This window comes from Auxenochlorella protothecoides (genome assembly GCF_000733215.1).
Source record: "Auxenochlorella protothecoides strain 0710 unplaced genomic scaffold scaffold54, whole genome shotgun sequence".
NCBI classification, from domain to species: Eukaryota; Viridiplantae; Chlorophyta; class Trebouxiophyceae; order Chlorellales; family Chlorellaceae; genus Auxenochlorella; species Auxenochlorella protothecoides.
In genome coordinates, this window is record NW_011934258.1 from 722,759 (window position 1) to 734,506 (window position 11,748).

The 11,748-nt window shown below is 63.2% G+C and overlaps 3 protein-coding genes across 3 annotated transcripts in view; all 3 read right to left on the reverse strand.

The window, feature by feature from the left end:
- The window catches only part of F751_4881 (Serine-tRNA ligase), a gene marked incomplete at both ends in the record, with an annotated part of 3,384 nt that extends 2,895 nt beyond the window's left edge, over positions 1-489 (reverse strand). The window contains 2 exons of the mRNA XM_011400982.1: positions 25-272; positions 366-489. Of these exons, the coding sequence (XP_011399284.1) occupies positions 25-272; positions 366-489 (372 nt within the window). The remainder of the gene's footprint in view (positions 1-24; positions 273-365) is intronic.
- Positions 490-830: 341 nt separating this feature from the next.
- Positions 831-4,666, reverse strand: F751_4882 (Aspartate aminotransferase P2, mitochondrial; the record flags this gene model as incomplete). Its single annotated transcript, XM_011400983.1, has 12 exons — positions 831-938; positions 1,095-1,154; positions 1,370-1,432; positions 1,600-1,717; positions 1,912-2,024; positions 2,329-2,412; positions 2,680-2,745; positions 3,201-3,443; positions 3,678-3,800; positions 3,923-3,979; positions 4,101-4,159; positions 4,600-4,666. 12 exons carry the CDS (start codon positions 4,664-4,666, stop codon positions 831-833), a joined length of 1,161 nt encoding a protein of 386 aa, XP_011399285.1.
- Positions 4,667-10,405: 5,739 nt separating this feature from the next.
- Positions 10,406-11,748, reverse strand: part of F751_4883 (hypothetical protein) — a gene marked incomplete at both ends in the record, with an annotated part of 4,068 nt that continues 2,725 nt past the window's right edge. Inside the window, one exon of the mRNA XM_011400984.1 lies at positions 10,406-10,619. Within this exon, the coding sequence (XP_011399286.1) occupies positions 10,406-10,619 (214 nt within the window). The remainder of the gene's footprint in view (positions 10,620-11,748) is intronic.

Sequence of the window (11,748 nt, forward strand, 5' to 3'; positions counted from 1 at the left end):
CCACACACTTTCCCCCCATTTCACCTTCATTTGGGCGCTGTTCTGGTTGCGCTCTGCCCTGACCCGGTCGGCCGCCTGCTGCAGCTCGAGAAACTGGCCATACAGCGCCGCCACCCGCTCTGGGTCGGCGCTCGCTCCCCGCCGCCGGCAGTTTTCCACCAGGGAGGCAGGGTCCCGCTGAATGGCCTTGAAGTCTAGGTAGGCGTGAAAGGCAGGGGCGGGGGCCTGGGCCAGCTCTGTGGAGGCAGCACTAGACATGCTGGACCTCACACCTGTGGGTGGGGCCTCCCAGGGCTTGATTTCGAGGGTTGCAGCGCGGGAAGAGACATAACAGGTTGGAACATATCCATCCAGCCTCAACTCACCGGAGCAGCGCGGATAGTGGGGCACTGGGCGCGCACAGCTGCGGGAGGCGTGCTGGGTGGCGAGCCCGGTGAACGCACCACACCTGCCGGCCCAGCTCGTCATCCTCGACACCGATCGGTACATGAGCCTGGGATTGGGAGTCTCAGTGCATGCTCCGCCGCAACGCGAGGCGAGTTGGGAGCCTCGGGGCACGGTGTCGCACCCCCGAGCCACTGTGACTCCCCGTCCCGATGCCGAGCAATGCCAGTCCAGGAATGGGTCTCGTGTCAACCTTTTGCCAAGCTTGCATCTGGGGAACTAGTGTCTGGCGCTTTAACACAACATGCTCATGCATGCAATGTCGCGGGATCAGATCCAGGGCCCCGTCACTTTCTTCTGCAGTTGCTGGGCACGTGCTGGCATGAGGCCACTGGGCCACCCAGCCACCGGGCCTGGCCGAGGCAAGGATCCGTCGCCATGCTCCGTCAAGCATTCTGCACGCTGTCCACGATGGCCTCTGCCAGGTACCCTGCCTTCGCCCGGTTCAGCCCCGCCAGGCTGATGCGCCCATCCTTGGTCATGAAAACATGCCACTGCATCAGGGGGCAAGGGAGGGGTGGGTTGTGGGGCACCTCTCAGGCCGAGGCTGCCAGGTCGTCGGCAGGCATCCCACGACCAGAGGCCGCTGGTCTGCGGTGCTTGATCCCCCGGCACACACCGCCATCCCGCCCCCCCCCCTTCAGCCACACCTTGTTGGTCATGTTTTCCACTTGCTGCGGGGACAGCCCGGTGAAGGAGAACATGCCGATCTGCGGGGTGCAGAGAGTGGCCGGGTGGTCGAGCTGGCCCCGCGCCCGGGCTGCATCGGCTGCAACCCAGACGCCCGGAAACAGGTGCGAGCTGTGCTCACGCCCCTGCCGGCAGCAGCGGCCCACGCTCTCAACACTCGTCATCCCCCCGTCGAGCACTGCCCTGTGTCCCTGCCCCCCCACCCCCACCCTTCCTAGCCTGCCTGGTTGGTGACGAAGCTCCAGTCCTTGCTCGGCAGCAGGCGGGTGAGGTGGTCGTACAGGTCCTGTCGCACCGTCTGAGGTTGGAGGGTGGGGTCGAGGGGTCTGAGACGCACTTGCATGTGTTTTCTTCGCACCAACGGCGAGCCGGCAATGTCCCCGCCCTGGTCTGGCGCCCGACCCCCGACCGTGATCCTGCGCCCTGCCCATGCCCTGCCGCGTCAGGCCACCCGCCCGCCCGCACCTTGATGCGGCCGGCCATCTCCTCCATCTCCACGTTCCACTCGCCAAACATGGCGGCGTCGCCCACCACCTCCGCCACTATCCTCGCGCCGTGCACGGGCGGGTTGGAGTAGATCGCCCTGTTGGGGAAGGGGTCCCAGGTGCAGGGGTGCCGGTGGTGGGATGGCCGAGACCTGAGTGTTTCCTCAGAGGGTACCCTGACCTCGGACATGCTCACTCTCCCCACCCACGCCACCAGGAGGGGAGACTACCCTGCACCTTTCCCCCCTCGCAACCCTTTCCCCCGCAGCGCGGCGCCCTGCATGAACCCCACCTGGCGATGCGTTTGAGCTGGGAGAGCACCCTGTCGGCCGCCTGCGAGCTGGCCAGCACGATGTTCAGGGCGCCGATGCGCTCAGCATAGAGGCCCAGGTTCTTGCTGTACGACTGTGCGGACAGGGCGGGGGAAGGGCTGGCTTGGGGGAAGGCTGGCAGAGGCCAGCGGTGGGGGCGGGGCGGCGCGTCGGCCAGGGGTGCGATCAGGAGGAGGGGAGTGGCGGCCTTGCATCCCGCAGCTCCCAGCCACGGGCAGGAAGCAGATGGGAAAGGGTGTGTGTGTGTGTGTCAATGCCGCCGGCGGGCGCCGCGGCGCGCTCCAGGCCACCCCGCCGTCGGTCAGGGAGCCCCCCGTGCCCCCCCGCCTGGCCCCTCGTGGCGCCCTCCACGGTCCCCGCGCCGCGCCTTTCCCGACCTGCGCCACCAGGACCTCCAGGCCCCGCTCCACGAAGAGGCGCGGGGCGAATGCGTCATCGTCCAGGCTCCCGCTCGCGAAGCCCTGCGTGTTTCGTGGGGGGGGGTCGAGGCGCGCAGCACGTGCGCGTGGGGTGGGGGGTGGGGCGCGCGGCGCGCCGGGGTGGTGTCGAGGCTTTGGGGCCCGGCGCCGGGCCCCGCCCGCGGGGCCGGGCGGGGCGAGGGGGTGAACCCACCATGCCTCAGGGCCCGCCTTCCTCGCCGCTCCACAGATCCCCCACGAGGGCCCTAAATACTGCATACTCCTCCCCTACCCCGCCCTTCCAGGCCAGCCCCCCCGCCATCACCCCACCTGGTAGGCGACATCGAAAAAGGCCAGGTGATGTCGCTCCTCGATCACGTCGGCGATCTTGGACCACTGCTCGCGGGTGGGGTCGATGCCCGTGGGGTTGTGCGCACAGCCTGCGTGCGGCGGGGAGCGGCAGGGCGGGGCGTGCGGCGAGGCGGCGGCGGGGGTCGGGGCTGGGCAGGGTGCCAGGGAGGGGTCGGCGCCGCCCAGCCGCCAGAGCCCCTGCCCTGAGAGCATGCACGGCGTGACCCGTCTCTGCAGGCCCCCCCCTCCACCCAGTCAGGGTACGTCGCGCGAGGCAGCGCCACCCCCGCCCGAACTTCCCGCACGCTCCAGCGGCTCAGGACATGCTATGCAGCATTGCACCGCTGCTCTCCTGCGCACCCGCACACCAACAATCTCTCTCATCCTCTCCTCCCCCTCACCCTGTCGCGCCTTCCCCCCACACTCTTGCATGATTGCCGATGGCGACAGTCATCACCTACCCCCCCCCCCCCCCCCGCCCCACCATGCAGGAGGATGACGGAGCCGGCGGGCGCGGCCGCGATGTCGTGGAGCATGCCGTCAAAGTCGAGGCTGACGGTGGCGGGGTTGAAGTAGGCATACTCTCTCCACTCCACCCCCGCATCCCCAAAGATGTTCTTGTGGTTGCCCCACGTGGGACGGGACAGGTACACCGTCACCCCAGGCAGGAACTTGGCCAGGAAAGCGGCGGCGACGCGCAGGCTGCCGGTGCCGGAGAGGGATTGCAGCGTCGCGACCCTGCCCTGCGCGATCGGGGGGGGGGAGGAGGATGGGAGTGTCCAGAGGGCGGGGGGTGGGGTTGGGGAGGGATGCTGTGGGTAATGGGTTGGTTGAAAATGTGTTGCTGTCTCCCTGCCCACGCTGCGGAGAGCCTGGGGACAGGGGTCCTTCCGCCCCGCCGCCCGCCCAGGGCCCCCCATTTCCCCCCTTTTCGACACCCGAGGCAGCGCCTGCCACGTCGGCCCCCGGCGCCCCACCTCCTTCACCGCGGCGGAGTCGGCCCCCAGCAGCAGCTCCACCGTCGCGGCCCGAAACTCGGGCAGGCCCTCGATGCTCAGGTACTCCTTGTTGTCGCCCCGCTCCAGCATCCTCTTCTCGGCCTGCGCGGCGGGCGGGGGTTCCGGCGAGCGTGTGCATCTGGGGCCATCCCGCGGCGAGTGTGGGGTGTGGAGCCTTGCAGTGGCCGGCTGGTTGGGGGCGGGGGGTGTCTGGGGGTGCTCACCTTGCCGACGACCCTCAGGACATAGGGCTGCAGCTCCTCGGTCCGGTATGCGCCCACCTGCAGGGCGAAGGGGCGCGGTGGTGGTTGGCAGCCGGCGCCCGCACGTGGAGTGGCCAGGATGTGCACGTGCGGGGGCGCGGCGGCGCCGCGCAGTGGGCCCATGTGAGCCCAGACGCACCCCCAGGTTCAGCTTGTCTGTTGAGGTTTCGCGCTTGAATGCCTCCGACACGCCCAGGACTGCGCGCGGGGGGGGAGGGGGCACGGGGATGGTGGGCGGGGCACCGACACCCGACCACAGCCTTGCAGGACGGGCCGAGGTGCTGTGTCCACGGGGATGCAGCCACGTCGGGTGCAGTTCCCCTGTCATGCCCCAACCCGAGCTTCACTTGGATCAGGAGGGGCCATCTCCACGGCGTCCAGTCGACTGCCCCCATGCCCACGAGCAGTCAGGTGGCGAGGTGCCTGCCGCCCGGCTGACTACATGGGGGCGGCAAGAGACGCTGGAAGGGAGGGGATGGGCATGCAGTGCTGATGCTCGACGCAAACCGGATTATGAGTGCCCCACACCCAAGGGTCTGACCTGCTGCTTATGGTGCCCGTGCCTGGAGGTGCACATCCTCGTCGCGGGGGTCGTCCGTGCCTGCATCGTGTGCCCTCGGACACCCACGCACACCCACTTGTTGATTGCAAGGCGCCGGGATTGGCATGCACCGACTGGATGAGTCGGTCGGTGCTTCTTACCATCGACCATCCACCGTCCCGCCAAACGGGCCCCGGGATGCCATTCCTCACATCAACTTCCAGGTCGACTTCTTCCGAGCCGGATGACCTGCTCGGTCTTCTGTGCAATACACCATGCGCTGGTCGACTGCCCTGATTTCCGGGGTCCATCTCCCGAGGGACGGCTGTCCGACATTTCTTCACACGCTGTTCCTGAGGCCATCTTAAAGGTACCCTCTGAGAGGCGGATCGTCGTTATCGATCGTATGCATAAATTGCTATCGAGTTATGTGAAGGGACGATAAAAAGTCTATATTACTGCTAACTTGGGGCCACATTGAGTTGAGGTCCTCGGATTCCCTGATTTGAATGTGCAGCGTTCTCAAGGTAAAACATACAGGACACCTTCTCAGATCGGCAGCATACATCTCATTGAATGATGTGTATGGCTGTGGATGGACACCTGCGCTTCGTCGCCAGTGAAGTTAGACCAGTGAAAAGCTACAAGAAAAGTCATGGGCTGAAATAAGGGCGCCCATGAAGGCACTTTCAACCATTCTATCGCAGAGCTTGCCAGCCTCGAGAGGATCGGCGAGCTTCGAATCTCGAGGATGGCAGTGACGTCGCCATCAGTGATCATGGGAGCACGATCTGCATCCATTTACCACTCAAGTCCCCTTGCAGCCAAGGTGTCCACATCTCATGGCAGCCAGGCTTGGTCAAACCCAGAATCCCCTTCCCTGATCAGACGCAACAAACCACACATTCCATGCCACTCCCTGCAATTCTCATCCACCACGTCCGAGCCCCCATCTGTGAATGCACCCTTGGCGGTGGATGGGAAGCCGCTCTGAGGCAATGAAATCATGAGGCCCAGACATAGAGCGGTGCCACCACTCCTGTTAATAGCAGTGCGGCTCAAAAGAGCCATGCTCAAAGTGAAGCCATCGGCTCGCATCATATGCTAAATCAGCTGGTGTTTTCAGCCGACAGACATCGAACGACCGCGTGGGAAATGTCCAGCGGCGGCGTACGTAGCACATCTTGTCTTGCGACCAAATTTCCACCAAATACACATCAGGCAGGCTGGGATGGCTGGATGTCCCAATCCATTACAGTCACTCTAGTTCTAGAACACTCTTAAGTCATTGGTGACCCGTATTGTACACAGTGCATGGAATGCATGAAACAATATACTTGATCCAGGTATCCTGGACACTGTGCAGACTGCACGGAGGGGCGATTTGGGGGTGCTTGTCAATAGACTCCGAAAACATCACTCGATAGACTGTACTATGCGCTAGAAGCAGCCTAGGAAGGTTTGTTGATCTAGCGCAGCATGGCCGAGTAGCATGTAGCTCTATTCAAGGCGATGATGCAAAGCAGACGCGCACAAAAAGTGACAGAAGCGCAGAACCAGTCCCGGCAACAGGAAGAGAGGCCAAATAAGTATACCTCACATGCGACACTGTTCACACTCCTCGTCCTTACAAGGCCGTTCGAGAGAAATCTTTATGTGTCTGGCGTCGCATGGTGCGAGCTTTTAAGTTCCCGGTCCCTACCCGGTGAGAGATTTCCTTTCCGACCGGGGCGACGATTTTTGAAAGAGAGGAGCTCCGGATTTTATTCCCATGCCTGCGATGCTGGGGCAACTCTAAAAGATGCACCTATTTCAGGTCCCATAAAAGTAGATCTGCCAAAAACCTTGCTAAGCATATTGTGTCTTGCCGGTTGGGATAACCGGGGTTGGCGCAGCAATGGGCACTTTAGCCCCGCTTCTCCTGACGGTGGGTATAATAGGAGCCATAGCCCTTTCTCCTCTCGTTCAGGTGCGCAGTGCGGCTTTGGGTTGTTTAAGTCTTCTAAGCCTTTGTAAATGCTTTCGAAACCTTTTCACTTGGGCTGCGAGCCGATACTCAACACTCGTAGGGAGCAATTGCGGTGAGGCATAAAGAGCAGGCGTACCCTACGCTGGCATCGTATGGTGAGTTCAACGAACAGCACACCTCTCCAGGCGGGAGGAGACTCCTAACGCAGGAGAACTCTGTCACCTCATCCTCACCACCATCCGCCGAAACCATGCATTCAGAAATATCGAACCCCAGCCCTCCTCCACCCCACCCCCCAACCCCCACCCCACCCTGACCCGCCTCTTCCGAATCCCTAAAGACAACCTCCTTCCCCAACACCACCTCCCCCGTCCCTCCCTTGCCCACAACCTCGCTCCCTCCTCCAACACCCCCGATGACCCCGCCGTCGCCAACAGGCGACGGGTCTCCATTCCCCGCATTCCCCCCACCGCCTCCAGACCCGCCTCCAAGCGCCATAGGATCACCACCTCCCCCAGCCCTCTCTCCCCCGCCTCCTCCCTCTGAAACCACATCCACCAGCCCCCTCCCACCCCCATCGCATTCCACGGCAACGTCCTCGCCCACAGCCGTCCTGGCCCCATCGGCTGTCTCCTCATCCCCTAGTGCCGATTCGCATCTGAATGAGGGCGGGTCGCCACCCCCTTCCTCCACATCCCCCACCGTCAACGTCTCCCCTGTCCCTCAGATCTCCACCTTCCCATCCCCATCCTTGCCAAGGGACAAGCCATCACCTACAATGGTCAAGTCTCCATCAGCCGCCCCGCCCTCACCCACAGCCGTGATGCCTCCAAGCAACAGTCCCCCACTTTCTTCCTCTCTCTCCAATGGCGCCACACCCTCATCAGCAGCATCCAAATCCTCTACATCTTCCTCTTCCTCACCCGGCGCAACGCCGTCACGCGCTGGCGTCCGATCCCCCACCACGGCCTCCCCATCCACTGCCACTGCTCCATCTCCCAGCGCAGGCGGATCGCCACCCTCTCCCACCGTGGGCCCCACCACCTCTCCCTCCTCCACCGTCCCAGCCTCTTCTGTGCCTCCCCATCCACCCCCACCGCGGCGCCGTCACCTGCTGGCGTCCAGTCCCCCACCACGGCCTCCCCATCCCCCACTGCGGCGCCGTCACCTGCTGGCGTCTGGTCCCCTACTACAGCAGTCCCAGGCCCCATGCCCGTTCCAGCGCCAGTCATCAACGGATCCCCCTCTTCTTCCTCCATTTCCCCGGCTGGTACTCCCTCCCCCACCACCGCCCCCTCTCCTGGCTCCCTTACATCCTCACCTGCCATCACACCGTCACCCATTGTCGCCTTGTCACCAACTCCCGTTTCCCTGTCCCCCAAGGTCGTCCCTCCACCTCTTGGCATACAGTCTCCATCCCCTGCCAGCCAACCCCCTCCGTCTCCACCGTCACCCACCATAGTGCAGTCTCCATCGCCGGTCACCCAGTCTCCTACAGACATCCCACCACCGACTGGCGTACGATCTCCACCCCCTGCCCCTCGCGTCCCCACGCCTCCCCCGCCCCCCACCGATGTGCGGTCTCCATCTCCGATTCCATCTTCTCTTGGGACAATCCCACCACCTCCTGGCATACCTTCTCCATCCCCAGTCTCCCCGTCCCCCACAGCAAATCCAGCACCTCCTGGCATAACTTCTCCATCCCCAGTCTCCCCGTCCCCACAGCACTCCCAACCCCTCCTGGCATACCTTCTCCATCCCCACGTCTCCCCGTCCCCCACCAGCACTCCCAACTCCTCCTGGCATACCTTCTCCATCATCAGCCTTCCTGCCTCTAATGGCTGGCCCTTCACCAAGCGCCGGTGGACCACTACCCTCCCAATCCTTCTCTCCCGGCACCATCGCCTCCCCCATCACTGCGCCGCCTGGTTCGGCTGCGCCCTCTCCAAGCACCATCGATCCACCACCATCGCCCACCTTCTCTCCCACCTTCATTCCTCCCCCATCCACTCCCATGGTCGTCCCGTCACCCACTGGCGTGCGGCCTCCAAACCCTGCATCCCCATCCCCCTTGGCAGGAGCTCCACCCCCGCCTGATACCCTGCAAGCGCCCCCTCCCCAGAAATCGCCGCCTTCCTCCCCCCAGAATTCGCCGCCACCCAACCCCCATAATTCACCGCCCCCCCAAAAAAAGAAGTCGCCCCCCCCACCCTCAAAAAACTCGCCACCGCCCTCCCCCAAGAAGTTATCGCCGCCGCCCCCTATGAAATCGCCGCCGTCCCCTCAAAGGAAGTGGCCCCCCCCACTCCAAAGAAGTCGCCACCGCACCCTCCTAACAAGAAGTCACCGCCCCCTCCCAGGAAAAAGTCACCGCCCCCTCCCAAGAAGAAGTCGCCGCCCCCCCCTTTGAAGAAGAAACCGCCGCCTACTCCTAGGAAAAATCTCCACCCCCTGCTAGGAGACTGCCGCCGCCCTCTCCCAAACAGTCATCTCATGCATCCAAGGCGGAGGCATATTCTCCACCAAAGCAGAGGTCTCCTCCTCCCCCCAAGAAAAGGTCTCCTCCTCCCCCCAAGAAAAGGTCTCCTCCTCCCCCCAAGAAAAGGTCTCCTCCTCCCCCCAAGAAAAGGTCTCCTCCTCACCCCAAGAAAAGGTCTCCTCCTCACCCCAAGAAAAGGTCTCCTCCTCCCCCCAAGAAAAGGTCTCCTCCCCCCGGGACGAAGTGATCTGCCTCCACCACAGAGCGGAGTTACGTCAAACACCATGGTTAACACCATCTTCTCATAACTCAAGCCGTCTGGCACCAGATAGGTTCGCAGTATGGGTCGGGGTGATGGCTCAAAGCCTTCCTCTTCAAACCACCAAGAGCGCTCCCACGCCCTGAACCACCGCTGCGGGACAACCCTGACGGCGGTCAACCACCATTGTTCTGGGTCCCCATCCTGTCAAAACCTATCTTCACGTCAACCAATATAATGTTGGTCACACCGACTTCCCGCAGGATGAATCTGCTCCAATCCGCATTGTGTTTCGTCCCACACCGCTGCGCCGCTATTACAGTGCTGGTTTCTCTTGTCCATGGCCCTTGAACCAAACTTAAATTCCCAGGGCACAAGTATGTATGCATGCTCCCATTCACATCGAATGACCTCGCCATGTAAAACGTCAGTTACTCCAACCCCCGGCGATGGTCACCTCGGTTGAGGTACCCAGTTCCCAGATCGGGATGATGAAGGCACATTCATACTTTGGTTGGAGTCTTCCAGGCTGTGAGGAGGTTGGAGGATCGGGCCACAACCCCCTCTGATTCAAGGCTGTCCACCACAGTGTGACAAGGGCAGCATTGGTGTGATCTGGGTGTTGTACAGTCCTTGCCTCAAGGAGCCCTGTCAGATCAATGAAGCCCTACCTTACACTTTGTTGCTGATGCAAGGAAGATATTGCACCCTGCAGCAGCGATCTGAGTGGCCTTGTCAACAACTTGAGTGCCATAGGTGACGTTTCACAGGGACAGGCGCAAGTCAGCAGCCGCAGGCGGAGCACCACACTCGCACTGCCGCAGCTGACCGCTCAATGGATTGGTGCCACCAAATGAAGGGAGGCCATGATGCCACAGGCAAGTTCCCCACCCATAACAGGAATGACGCGGTGGTCACCGGATACTTGGCCCCCAGCCCATGGACGTCCACCAAGCCCGAGGGACAGCACGATCATAGAACAAGCAGGTTGGTACAAGGCTCTTCCATTCGGGAGGCACGCGAGTCCTCGCCCCTCCTGACCGGACACTGTGCTGATGTGATCCGTCAGGCACCCTCCGAGGGTCAGCTCTGCTCACGTGACCAAGGTGCATGCATCTTCTCTTTACACACAGGAAGTGGGGGGTTGACACCGTGAGCGCAGCAGACCGTCTTCGAGCCACGGCCCCACCCGCCCATCACTGTCGTCGGACGGGGTCAAAGTTGGACACCAGGGTGATGGCACCCACGATGGCTCCGAGGAGCAGCCCACCGGCCACCACCGAGTTGAGCAGGTTCTTGAGGGAGGGCGTGACCGCAGCCTCTGCCACCAGGGGGTGGGCCATCATCGCCCCAAGTCCGACTGTGACACCTGCCGCTATGGCTTGCTGCTGCGACCCCTCACTGGCAGCTCTGCATGGGGTGGGGAAGGAAGGAATGGCGGGGGGAGGGTTAGTACAGGGCTGAGCACACAGGGTGTAACCAGGCCTGCTGGCCGGAGCAAGACATCATGGGGTCGGGGTGAAGGAGCCTAGGACCAGACACAATACCGCACACCCCAACCCTAGGTGCACGACTCGCCTGCATCGCAGGGACGACGCCCTGGGGCGGACGGTGAGCGGAGCCCGCGCTCCGAGTCCTATTAAGACCATTGGTGGAGGGGTTAGAGGTTCAATTCCACTCAAAATGGTGTATAACTCTCCCGCCCTTCCCATGCTGCCCATTCGTCCTGCCTGGCCCACCTGAGGAGGGGCGCCTCAGACAGCGGGAGGCTGCCGGTAGGCTAGCAGTGATGCACGCGGTCACCATGAATGCCAGAAGACTTGAGCGATGGGAGATTACTGGTCCGCTTCCGAGGGCATGTGGTACAGGTCTCGCCCGGCATGGTGTTATATCGGGTGCCCTGGAGCCGAAAGCGATCGGGCTCTGATCCTTTGCTCGGATTCCAAATTTGACCCCGGTTGCTACAGTCTGTGCCTCGAGTGTGTGGGCCGGCCACCCCCGCCCCCTCCCCCCCCTCATAGCGGTCTCTCAGTACCTGTGTACTCCTATAATGCTTGGCGGAGACTAAGCATTGCCCGGACGGTGTTTTTAATTCCCTCCCTGACCAGGGGTTCGCATTGTTGTTACACTCCTCGGGGTGGCGGGACGCGGCCCTGCAGAATGAGTGGCCGTGACTTCAGGGGCGTCCACGCCCACGACTGCCCTCCCACACCGGTGCCAACCCTGCTCCTCGCCATGGCGTGGCCCACGACCCGCCCCTAGTCCTTCTTCGCTGCCTCGGAGTCCGCCGGTAGGAGCAGGTCCTTCAGCAGCGCATGGCACGCCGCGTGCGCTGCGGCATCCCTCTGCGCCACTAGGCGAGCCCCTCGCTGCTCGGCGCCAAGCCGCTCACCCCGGGCCTGCAACCCCCCCTCTGTGGCCCCTGCCCTGCGCCCCCCGGTCAGGCGGACCTGCAGGGCGGCCAGGCTAGCGCCCAGCCGGGCGGGCCAGGCTGCCAGCTCGTCCCCCCCCAGTGCACCGCGCACGTCCGCGACCAGCC